At 42.1% G+C, this 12,608-nt stretch overlaps 1 protein-coding gene across 1 annotated transcript; it reads right to left on the reverse strand.

Moving 5' to 3' along the window:
* Positions 1-321: 321 nt before the first annotated feature.
* Positions 322-2,347, reverse strand: CYTL1 (cytokine-like 1). Its single transcript, XM_008941610.1, has 4 exons — positions 2,204-2,347; positions 2,055-2,099; positions 571-699; positions 322-405 (listed from the first exon to the last, which is right to left on the reverse strand). The coding sequence occupies exons 1-4, from the start codon at positions 2,345-2,347 to the stop codon at positions 322-324; spliced, it is 402 nt and encodes a 133-aa protein (XP_008939858.1).
* Positions 2,348-12,608: the final 10,261 nt, after the last annotated feature.

Here is a 12,608-nt window from a genome sequence, read left to right on the forward strand (position 1 = left end):
TCATAAAAGAATTTAAAAAAATACCTAGTATCTAATGTTTAAACAAAACATACTTTATACATTTGGCTAAGCTGAAATAGCATACCTTGCCAAATGAAAAAATGGTTTTGTAACTGTAGTTTCCCTAGCAGCTCAGTAGGTATGCAAGGCATGCAGTTCATTTCCTGCCAAGGCAGGGGAAAATGGGGAAGTCTGAGATAATATTGCTAGTGTGCTTGAAAAAGATCTTAGTTGTTAATGTTGCAGTTGACTGCATATGCGTATTTTGACTCTTGGTCTCCTTGAAAATTTTCCAGGGACAATTTTTGGGTTGACTCCCTTTTAGCTCTCAATGATGGAGGGCTCAATGGGACGCAGAATAGGATTTTCCAGAGCATTGCAGTCATCAGTGAGGAACACCAGGTCCTGGAGAAACAAAAGAGAAAGTCATTCTTTGTAAGGAGGAAGGCAGAAGATGGTAGAATGTTGAGAAACTCACACCCTGATCCAGTTTTTCTGGTCAGGGGACCAGGTGGAGACAGAGAAGGCTAAAAGCAGAGATTATGTCCCTTCTGGTGCATCTTGACCTACCCTTCTGCAGTAGGAGATCATGATGGTGTACAGGCTCCGGGCTTTTTCCTTCAGCTCACTCACTTCAAGCACTCTCTCACATCTGGGGTAGGCCACAAACTCACGCAGTTTAGCCAACACACAGTAATTCTGCAAAGCATACAAAGGGGTTATGTGTAACGCTGTGGAAACACAGATTAATGTTTCTCATCCATCACTTACAAAATTCTTACTGCCTCTGTGGGAACCCTGAATTCGTACCTCTATGTACACGTAACCTGTGTAACTTTTAGTTAGGGAAAATTATCAACAATATTTCATAACAATGGTGTTTGGTCCAAATGAGTGCTTGGAAAAGTTCATAAACACAGTTTTGGTCTGCCAGCTTATTTCTCATATGCTTAAGGAAGAAGCAGTGCCAATACAATAAAATCTGCTCCTGTAATAGGTGGGGTTGTCTACAGAGTAAGTGCACAGTTTCACTTTTAAGAGAACAATAGATTAGCTAGTGAACAGATTATCAAGATTCCTCTGTTCCCTTACAATAGGCAATACTATGAGCAACACGCAAAACTTTTTTGAGAGTAGTTTTTACCTCAGACTTAGCATGATTGAAACATAGCGCAGCCAACATAAACTTTACAATGCCCTTGTGAAGGAAGTAAATAAATATCCCAGCTCTTGTTTTAAAATACAGGAAACTGAGGCCCTGGACTCACATTACTTGGTCTTTGCAATGAAGTGAGGCACTGGCAACTCTGGAATTGGGATCTAGGGGGTCCTGGCTTGCAAGATATAACAGTGTAGTTGCCTCTGGTAAAGTGTGTCACACATCTCTTGCCTTGTCTGATATTTTCTACTTTTTATTTACTCAATAGAGCACTGGGAAAAAGAGGCAAAGTATACCAAATATCCCAGTACAGAATACTATCACATAAACTATGTATGCAGGAGACTGTTTTGTCTTTACTGCTGTCTTTTCTCAGTATCACACTTCCATATACTTAGGTAAACTTTTTCTTTCTGGATTCAACATGTGTCTATTTAAAACAGGAAAAGCTAGTAAAGTATTCATGCACTACTTTTTATTAAAGCTGCAGTGCCAGAAGTCACTCATGGTATAAACTGAAGTGGCTTTATTTAGTGAAGAGAGTTTATTCTGCATTTCTCCTTTTAAACTATTATTCAAAGTCTTGTTGCACATAGTTAACTTCTGAAAAGGCTCCATCACAATAAATTCATAATGTACAAATGGTAATCACTTAAAAATATAGATTTCCTCATTTTTTAATCTTTAACTGAGTAAAATACCAGAAGCTTCATAGTTATTTTAATAAGGTTCAAAATGATATTTTAAAAATTCTTTTGTCACCCACCTCTCTAGTTAATTAAGCTTTTAAAAATTTATTTCAAACCACTTTTTGGGGTACAATCTTAAGAGTTATTCACTATTTTCATTACATGCTTTTACTGTATAGCAATAAGAAAGCAGTGTGAAAACTTACATGTATGTCCAAGTACAGCCTTGGGAGCATTGCCACACATGAGTCCTACAGGAAAGAAGAAAGATCCATGGCAATTTTGTTTTCAGAGAAACTTGTGCCAAAAACAAGCAACCTGCAGTGTCTTTGCAGAAATTTTTAGGTAGACTCACCACATCTTTGGAGGTCTGTAAGTCCTTAAAAGACTCTGTGATTTCTTTGCTCAGAGACAACACCCTCGAGTAGCAAGTTGGAGGAGCTGCGTTGGCTAATAGGGCAGCAGAGAGCAGAGCAATCAGGCTCAGCAGCATCTTCATTGTGGGGAGCTTGTCCAAAGGAGGAGCAAGGGAGGAAAATAATCACTGTTAGTGGTTAGGCAGCTACTGGTAAGCGTCAAGGACTAAGTTGGACGAGTCAGCCCCCAATTAAATAGTCTCCTGCATCAATGGGAAAAAAAAAAAAAAAAGTCTGGGGGTGGTCCAAGCAGCAGCTTGCTGCTGTTTTAAATTTCCTGCCAACCTATGAGGCAGAGCTGCTAGCACTTTCCTGCCTGAAGCAGGGAAAGGAGGGAATGAAGGTAATAAAACCAAACCCAACAAGCACTTTTCGTTCCAGAAATATGTGTATGAAACAGCACAGGGTTATCAAAGTGTTGTAGGCCCTTATGCTCTATGTGTTTAGCACATATGTCTCTTTCTTGATGTGGTGAGTTGACCTTGGCTGTATGCCAGGTGTCCACCAAAACTGCTCTATAATTCTCCCCTCTCTGCTTGGCAGGAGACAGAAAATATAATGAAAAGCTCATGGGTTGAGATAAGGACAGGGAGAGATCACCTCCCAGTTACTGTCATGGGCAAACCAGATTTGACTTGGGGAAAAATTAATTTAACTTATTACCAATCAAATCAGAGTAGGATAATGGAATCTTAAAAGCACCTTCCCCCTACCCCTCCCTTCTCCATGGGCTCAACTTCACTCTCAGTTTTCTCTACCTCCTCCCCCCCAGCAGCACAGAGGGGATGAGGAATGGGGGCTGTGGTCAGTGCATCACATGTTGTCTCTGTCACTCCTTCTTCCTCAACAGGAGAACTGCTCACAATCTTCCCTTGCTCCAGCATGGAGTCCCTCCCAGAAGAGACAGTCCTCCATGAACTTCTCCAGTGTGAGTCCTTCCCATGAGCTACAGTTCTTCATGAGCTGCTCCAGCATGTATCACCTCCAACAGGGTATAGTCCTTCAGAAACAGACTTCTTCTAGACTTCTCCCTGCAGAGTCACAAGTCATGACAGCAAACCTGCTCCAGCATGGGCTCCTCTCTCCATGGGCCCACAAGTCCTGTCGGGAGCCTGCTCCAGTGCAGGCTTCCCACAGGGTCACAAGAATCCACCTGCTCTGGCGTGGGGTCATCCATGGGTTACAGGTGGATATCTGCTCCACTGTTCACCTCCATGGGATGCAGAGGAACAGCCTGTCTCACTATAGTCTTCACCACAGGCCACAGGGGAATCTCTGCTCCTGCACCTGGAGCACCACCTCCCCCTCTTCCTTCACTGACCCTGGTGTCTGCAGAGTTATATCTCTCGTGTCTTCTCACTCTTCTCTCTGGCTGCAGTTGCTATTGCATGTTTGTTTGTTTTTTTTTTCCCCTTCTTAAATATGCCATCACAGGGGCACTACCACCTTTGCCAATAAGCTTGGCCTTGGCCAGCATTGGTTCTATCTTGAAGCTGTATGGCACTGGCTCTATCAGATGCAGGGAACGCTTCTTGCAGCTTCTCACAGAAGTCCTCCTGTACCCTCCTGATACCAAAACTTTGCCATATAAACCAAATACATATGAGAGTGTAATATACAGCTGTGGGACTGCATAGGCTTCAGATGGAGAAAAATCCTTCCAGGTCTGGTGTCATATTTTGGCAGTATCAATCAGACTTGCTTACCATCCTTAGCAGGTCTGAAAGCTTACTGCTGTAAACATCCCAGATGTAGTATAATGTACTCTTTTTTACCTATGCAGATGCTCACAATTTCTTAATCAAAACAATGGTGCTGTGTATTTACACATTTGGGGTCTCAAACAGAGTGAATACATCTCTATATGGCTGTCATAAATACATAAAAACTATTTAGATTTCTGGGTTGGATTTGTGAAGCTCTGTTGTTTTGTTAGACGCCAGATGGAGCTGAGAAATCCAGATGCTGGGATGCACACCTGAGGCTGAACTTAGGCTGTTCTTAAATGCTAATTATCCTGTAAAACAGAGGTACCCTGGAGTGAAGAACAGGTTATTTCATAAGTTATCCCTCCACAAAAAAATGCCTATATCACCTTTCAAATTCATATTCTAGCTAGGTATTAACTAAGAGAATAAAGTATTTGATGAAATACTGCAATCCACTGGCATTGCAGTAGACCAGGAAGGTTCATCTCAAGACAGGAGAAGGGGAAACAATTGGACACCTGTGAAAGAATGGGGCTTCCCACCAGCCATTTTAGGAAAAAAATCAGAGTCTTGAAAAACAGTTTCAGAGAAAATTAAGTATTCCATATGTTGCAGAGGACTCTGACTTAATTCCACTAAACATGTGGAGGAAACAGGGAAATAAAGCTGCATACTATTGTCTTGTTATACATTTCTTTGCTCTCATAAAGAATGATTCATTTAGTAACATCACTTGCTCCTGAAGGTTAAAGTGGCTAATTCTCAGTAAGGAAAGAAAAGCTAGGGAGTCTTGGCTGTGGAGAATTTAGGACTGGCTGTGGCAAATGGGCTGCTGAATCTTATTTTCAGGAAAGGAAGTTGCCTAGGCAAGGGAATGAAAAGGTCAGAGGAACACAAGAAACTGTAACATAGATCTAAACACAGCTACCCTAGAGCACATCCAAGGAAAAGATATTACTTTGCAAGTGAACCTTGCTAGTAAAGAAGCAGCAGATGGTTTATCACCACCTAATTATTATAAAGAGTAATTAAGGGTAGCAGTGAAATATTATTCTTGTACCACATTTTTGTTTGCCAAGCTAATAAAATGTAGTTGCTCTGCCAGAAGAGTAGTCTTCTGAACATCATAAATGCTCTCCCAATACAAGAAGTCAACAGCTCAGCTGCTGCTCAGGATGGTTTAAAAATGAAACATTGTCTTTTTTTTTTTTTTTTTTTTTTTTTGAAGGGCAAGCAATATTCTCTTTCTTGATATTTTACCTACATTAAGCCTACAGTGATGTCTCCACTTCAAACTATAACTAAATTCTCTGGGTCTTATTCTAAAAGATAGATGTCAAAGTGACTGACAAACGTGGCTTCATGGCCACTCTTTTTCTGGCATGAAACACCACCAAAACAACTCTCTAAGTCCTGTGTCCTGGCCATATTCAGGCAGCTGAAAGCTATTTAACTTCCTCGGGCAACCTGTTCCAGTGTCCCACTACCCTCAAAGTAAAGAATTTCTTCCTAATTTCTAATTTAAATCTACTATTTTCCAGTTTGAAGCTATCACCCCTCACCACTACAAGCCCTTGTAAAAAGTCCCTCTCCAGGTTTCTTTCAGGCCCCCTTCAGATAATGGAAGGCCACAATGAGGTCTTCCTGGAGCCGTCTCTTCTTCAAGCTGAACAACCTCATCTCTCTCAGCCTGTCCTCAAAGGAGAGGTGTTACAGCCCTCTGATCATCTTTGTGACCCTCCTCTGGACTCGCTCCAACATCCTGTCTCACAAGTTGGGCTGAAAGCTGTATGCCACAGAAGCCTCATGCAGTGGTCATGATTGACTGAGCCTGGCATAAGCACTGAATGCCTCCTACTGCAGTCACAGCCCTCATATCTGAGCAGACATCCAGAGGAGGAAAAGCTCAGCGCTTGCATGGCACTGAAGGCCTGCAATTTTTGCCCCCAAAGTGGAGACTTTCTCAGTTTCTGAAGGGTCTTGAATTGGATGGCCATGTTTTGAGGGAGTGAGAGAGGGAGGGTGGAGGAAAGGACTGTGCCTTTGCACTTAAAGTCTACCTGGCTTCACAGCCTCACATGTGCAGTCTCCATACTCAGAAATACTAGCAAAGGATATACTAGCAAAGAAATACTAGCAAAGGAATACCAGAAAAGGATCTTTTTTCAAAAAAAAAAAAAAAAAAAAAGGATGGACTAGATTTTCATTTCCTCACTTAAATAATCTCCTCCATGGGCCAGATTACACGCATAGTTGTCTCTGACCCAGATGGATATTTTCCAGCGCCTACTAGCTCATCAGCACTTCTGCACACCTCAGCATGCAGAGCTTGGCTCAGAAAAGACAAATACTCTCTTCTCAGTTATTTTCTACTTTTCTATCCTTGAGTTCTGAGAAGCAATTTATGATCCAGATACAAGAAAATAACTTCTTTTCCTCTAAGAAACTCACTGGTGACTTCAGCAGAACTTGTTAGTGACACTGGGCACTGGGAGTCCTTTCAATCTATGGCACCTACAACAACTCTGAGCCAGACAGACCATTACCAAAGACCTTGAAACTCCAGTCACTTATGCAAAGCCACTTATTAATCTGATGCATACCCTGCCTTGGGCTGAGCAAGTCTTTAACAGCAAGACACAAGCTGTTCTTCAAAGAGGTTAATAGCATCTTGGAGGCAATAGTCAAAATTGACATGGAAATCATTTTTAGAGCTACAGGAGGGGAAGGGGGAGACATCAAAATACGTTAGAGTCAAAACTTGCCTATCAGTTGTGTCTATGGAGAAGGTGCTGTTTACAGCTCTTCCAGTCTGTGGAAGAATGCTCAGGCTAGCATTAGAAGGGAGCACAGCAGGAGACAATTAGTTCCACCATATTTGTGATCATCATGATGTGGACATCTTCCCCACAGATACATCTGTATCATACTCCTCAATTCAGTGAGCATGTGAGGGCTCTGAGGGCCCCCAAAATCTGAGTTTTGCATCAGTTCTTGAGGCTTGTGGTGTCACTACAGCCCTGAGTACTAATTACAGTGCATTTATTTGCTCTTTTATGAGGAATATTCCATAGCAAAAGGAGACACATGATCTGAGAGTGAGCTTAGAAACCTACCGTGACATAACTGTGTATTTATTTTTTAAACAGAATTTTTAGCTTTGTTGTCCTTTTGCTTCCAAGTTACTGAACACTCAAACAATAATATTTTTCTAAAAGTCAAAGGACTCACTATGCAGGCAGAAATTCCTCCCATGTTTGAACAGTCTGCCAGGGCCTCCACCAATTTTTGACAAAAGCCCTTTCAAGTTTCTGACATCCTAACACCAAAATCCACTTGTTTAATGAAAATGTTTATTTTCAAATAGTCGGGGTCTGCCATGAGACACCTCATGAAATGAGCTTCTGAAAAATAGGAAAGAAAAGTAAAACCACACTTTACAGAGAAAGCTCTTTGTGTTTAAGGAGCGATTCAAAGCCCTGTGACTCAGCTAGCTGTTGTGGAAAAGATGCCACCTCTTACTTCAGAGCAGATCTAAACTGCCCTACAAACTTCAATCACAGCACAAAGCTTTTTGAAAAACCTGGAATTTTGATGAAGGTCTTATCTGTTTGTCATGTTTTCCATTGCTACGCAATAGTGCACTTTGCTGAGCTTTTTGTAGACATCAGCAACTTAATTTTGGGATAGGGATTGTGCAGCCTCTCACATCGCCCTGGGTCTCAGGGGTGCTTGTGCACGATGCTGCCAGCTGTCCCAGTACAGAAGAGAAGCTGTGTATGGCAGCACAGTGTACCTGCATTCGAAGCTGGGCTAATACAGTGTGTCTCCTTTTCTCTTTTGCACTAGTAATAAGTCTCTGCTGGTGATCTGCATGGCTTGGCCAAGGTGTGGGCAATGGGCAAGGCAGGTAGGACCTTAGCGGTGTTGCTGGGCTGATGTTGCAGCACCAGTTCCCCCATGACAGTCAAGCAAAAGTCCTCTTTGCTTACTCAGTGGTATGGGATTCTTTTTTCCACACTGCTGCTGTTATTTTAAAAATAAAATATTTATTAAGGAAACAGACGTTACTGCTCACAAATCTGTTCTTAGATAAAATCTTTATAGAAGCAGCTAACCCATCTGGGTCAGAAAAAGAAACAAGATGTTCTGAAATCTAGAGGTCTTACCAACATGAATCTTGCACTGGGCACTTTTCTTGTGTGAGAACATATGGAAATAGGCAGACCTATGGTCCAGAATGAAGACAGGACAGCCCAGCAGTGCTGGGGAACAGGTACAATTTCCTTGTGCTGCCTTGGACCAGTGACTGAATCACTGACCCTGGCTGTGCTTACCAGTCCTCTCTGTGGGTAGTGTGTCCAACCTGCCCCTGCAGGAGGGCAGGGGCTCAGGCAGAAGGCTCCTGCATCCAGGGGTACATGGGGCTCACAGTGGTAGTGCCAGGGATGACTTGGAGATGTCCACACGAGCGTCTGTCACTGTGGTGCAGACACAGCCCAGCTTGTCTGTGTCTTGGCCGCCGCCTGTGTAGTGGGGATAAGGGCATTTCCCACGCATGCTGTGGGAGCGCAACCATCGGCACCAGGGAGACGGGAGATGACGTGGCTTTAGCCCTGTCAGTGATACTCTTTCCAGTGACTGCAAGGCTTATTGATTCAAGTAATGCAGGATTTAGAGTGCTGCACCTCAACCACCTTGCTAAGAAAAAGTCAGTTTTACCTCAGAGTAGCTCGCTGACCTCCCCGGTGAAATAACGGTGTTGTGTTCAGCCTGGGTCCTGTGCACGGGCATGGGCATGGGCAGAGCTGCCTCCTTTCCTCCTGGCAGCACACAAGTTCCATGCTGTGCTCCATTTGGGCTTCAAGACCACTCACGTGTCTGAGTTACCTTACTTTGATACCATTCTTTATTAACACTGAAGTCAGGGCCTCAATAACAAGGTTCTGGGGAGAGACTCTTGCTCAGGCTTAGACCAGTGCTCAGCTGTAACAGCAAGTTATTCATACTTTCCTGCCCTCTCCTTGCCCTCACTCCCCTTCTCTCTCTGCATGCAAATGTAGCAGATAGCTCCAGGTCTTATCATTGTTGGTCAGCTTCCCACTCCCCCTAATTACATTCACAATGACAAATGATGTCAGCTGGAAAGGAATGCATCAGAAGTGATATAAATAAATGAATTCATTTACTAATTTCGTCCCTAATACAAGCCCGCTGGGGAATTCAAGGGATGAAAAAATACAAGGTCTGAGCTATCTGCTCTCAGAGGTTGTCCCTTCAAGGAGCTCTTGTCTATGCTATGGTTAATCTGCAAGATGAGGGACTTAATTTTCTAGGACTGGTATTCCTGCACTTTTCAGAAATGCTTTATCACTAAAAGCAAATAAATGGCTGAGACTGAAAGTGTGTCTCTGTATAACAATGCAGTCCAAGCCAAACAGGAATCCAAAGAGACTTCTCTGCTGAACTACTGCCTGCACATGAGCTTTTTTAGTAGCTGCTTAGCATGCTAGTAGGCTCAGTTTTCTATTCTTGCCTAGAAACCTGCAAACGTCAAAGCTTATATTGCCGCGTATATTTCTAGATACAAACAACAGTTCTTCCAGCACAACCACAAGGTAAAATAAATCCTCATCTCAGCTGGTTAAGAAGGCAAAGTATAGGTCCGTCACATCTCCATAGTTCTACTTTCTTTACTATAGACTGGCTTCATATTTAAGCATAGTGGAAGAAATCGTGATTTCAGTCACCACTGAAATCAATGACACGGGTCAGAGACTCCCACAGATCAAAACCTGTGTTTGGTTCATTTCCTTTAGTAGCACAAACCCACTGAAGTCAGTTCAAGAGTAAATCAGATCTATTATTTCTTGTTTCTCACATAGAACGTTACCTTTTGGAGTTCTGTGTGTTGGAGACACAGCACAGGTTTGAAGCTGTCTTTGCCAGTGCCCTAAACCCAAATGATGTGGCAAGTAACTTGTATGGTATGAATCCTCTTCTTCTACGAAACAAAAATGTATAAAATAGCATGGAATAGTCGATAATCTACTAGGTAAAATCCAGGCGTTACAAAAATAATTGTAGTTTCATTTTGTTTAAGTAAATCTATAAAATTAATAATTGTATTTTTTCTCCTGTCAACTTGCCTTGAAATAAAGGAAAAAAACCATATCTAAGTATGTCAGAAACTGTTGTCAATATCAGACTGCGTTTCAGATGTAACTTAAAAAGGAATTTAATTCATCCTTGCAACTATCCTTTTGATAAAAATGAAAAAGAAAAAATAATCTCCTTCTGCTTCAGAACCATATGTAATGAATTCCCAGATAACTAGGTGTACCTACAAGTGTGTTTTCAGTTTGTTTTCAAGACAGGGGACTAAGAGAATAATTAGTTGAAGATATGTGAAATGTATCCATGTACACGCGTGGTATATTTGATATCTCTCTGTGATAATAAGACCACAGCTAGCAGCAGGGTCTTGTCGGCACCAGGAGGCTGCCTTGCTGTCCCAACCGAGGCAGAGCAGAGACAGTGTTGCCCCCATCTATCTGCCTAGGTGTAGGCAGTGTTCAACAGGTAGTTTTGAGAACATTTCCAAGGATGAGGTGCCAACCAGGCCCCTCCTGCCAGCATGGCTGGTTCTCAGGCAGCATCCAGGAGAGTGCCTGGTGGTGCCTGGTGGTGCATTGACCCAGCCCGTCTTGGCGTAGGGTGCCCAGAGAAACTAGGGGAAGAGAAGGGATGAGTGGGTGTTCATGGTCACCAGCTTGGTGAAAGGCAGATCAGATCCAAGGGTGGCTTGTGGGGCTTTCTCAGCAACAGTGTGTCTGTCTACTTACTCTCACGGGTTTATAGTTTTGTCTTACACTTCGAGTTAGTCCCAAAAGGAAAGTGAAATAATGATACAAAACTGAGACAACGTTACAGCTGGGTAATGTACTGAGAAAAGCACGGAGGGATCACACAAAGAGAAATACTTTGTGTGAAGAAACACGCCAGTTGCAGTGTCATGCCTTTCATGTGCAGAACAAGCCAAGGTCTTTATCGCCTATACTTTTAATTTTGGACCATTAAGCTAATTTCCATTAGAAGACTAATCAAATGAACATTTATTTTCTTCCTTTCTATTTGGGTGCAGCTTTTCTTGTTTTGTTTTGTTTGTTTGTTTGTTTGATGTTTTAGAAGGGTTGTGGCTGGGAATTGAGAACTTGGCTTGATTTAAAATGTAAATGCAATTCTATCAATCTTCCCCTACGCTAATAGGCTGCCTGGGCATTTTAAGGGCATATAGTGAAAAGGGAACTGTGACTACTAAAGAAAAGCCACCCCCTGCTGCTTCTGTTCATATTTATTTCACAATCAGCCCATTGAAAAGGCGTGATTCACACTCTGATGCTGTCGTTGTCTAGCTGGCAAAGTCACTGGTGAATTTAAAGAAGTTTCCCAAGCTGAAAACCAGGCAAACTGCATTTGGGGCAAAAAGCAATCTTATCAGCAATGAGAGCTAGTGAGTCACTGCAGTGATCTCTCTTGCTGAGAGCTGAGGCTACCCTTGCAAATGAGAATCTCTCTCGAAATAAGAAGCGGTCTTTGAAAAAACTGTGAGAAGCATGTTGCTTTTGAAATGTAAAGTGTCCTTCTGATATACATATACATGGAGTATACAAGAGTAACGCCATACTGAAGTTTGCAGAGGCAATTTAAATGTTCTTTGTTAAAACATTGTTCCTCAGATAAATAGCCCCAAAAGGATAAAAGCACATGTGAGTGCAAAAGAGGAAAAGAAGCTGTCTGGTTCCCCGGTGATCTTGGGTAAATACTAAAAGAAAACCCTGTCTGTTTACCTTAAATTATCCAAAGTTAATATATTAATCATCTACCTTATAACTAAGCAGTTTGTATGAAATAGTGACTTCCTGGTAATAGAAAGACACATGGCTAAAGCATTATCTTTACTATATTAATTATGATCTATGTGACAAGTATTGCCATATACCTGGCCACTGACACAATTGAAAACAGAAGTTTAGGAGCCAGTATCAACATAGAAGATAGCCAAAAGAAATAAATAAAGATCACTGGATACTGCATTAATGGAAATAATTAAAGCAAATAATATAGGTGTTTAACTATGAGATTTGCACAGAATTTCTCCTGTTATGTGAGATCTCATTATATGGTAATGATAGATGTTGCACAATTGTGCTAAATTTTTTACTACATATTTTCTCATTAATCATGGTATAAATATTAGCCACTGGGCAGAACTGCCGTGAAAAAGGTGAGCATATCTTAGGATGTGTCAGATGAGTTGCAGTCAGCAGGGACAAGGAGATATTGACAATAGTATAAAAGTGGAGATCTGCTCCTCTGGCATATTACATACACTTTTGGTCACCCCTGGTTGAGGAGATTGAATCCAGGCTGCATGAGGTGCAGAAAGAACAGTAAGAATATTCAGTGAACAGGAGAGATGGGACAATGTGGGCATTTTTCCCTTCTGCCTCTCTTTACTTGTCACCCCATTTCCTTTTCCAACAGCTGCGTCCTTGTCCTTCTCTTCTGGCAAAGCCAGCTCTCTGCTCAAACCCTGTCTGTAGCTCAGGTCAGTCCAGCCCCATTGCAGCCT

The sequence above is a fragment of the Merops nubicus genome, unplaced genomic scaffold, assembly GCF_000691845.1.
Source record: "Merops nubicus isolate BGI_N331 unplaced genomic scaffold, ASM69184v1 scaffold2056, whole genome shotgun sequence".
Taxonomy (NCBI): Eukaryota; Metazoa; Chordata; class Aves; order Coraciiformes; family Meropidae; genus Merops; species Merops nubicus.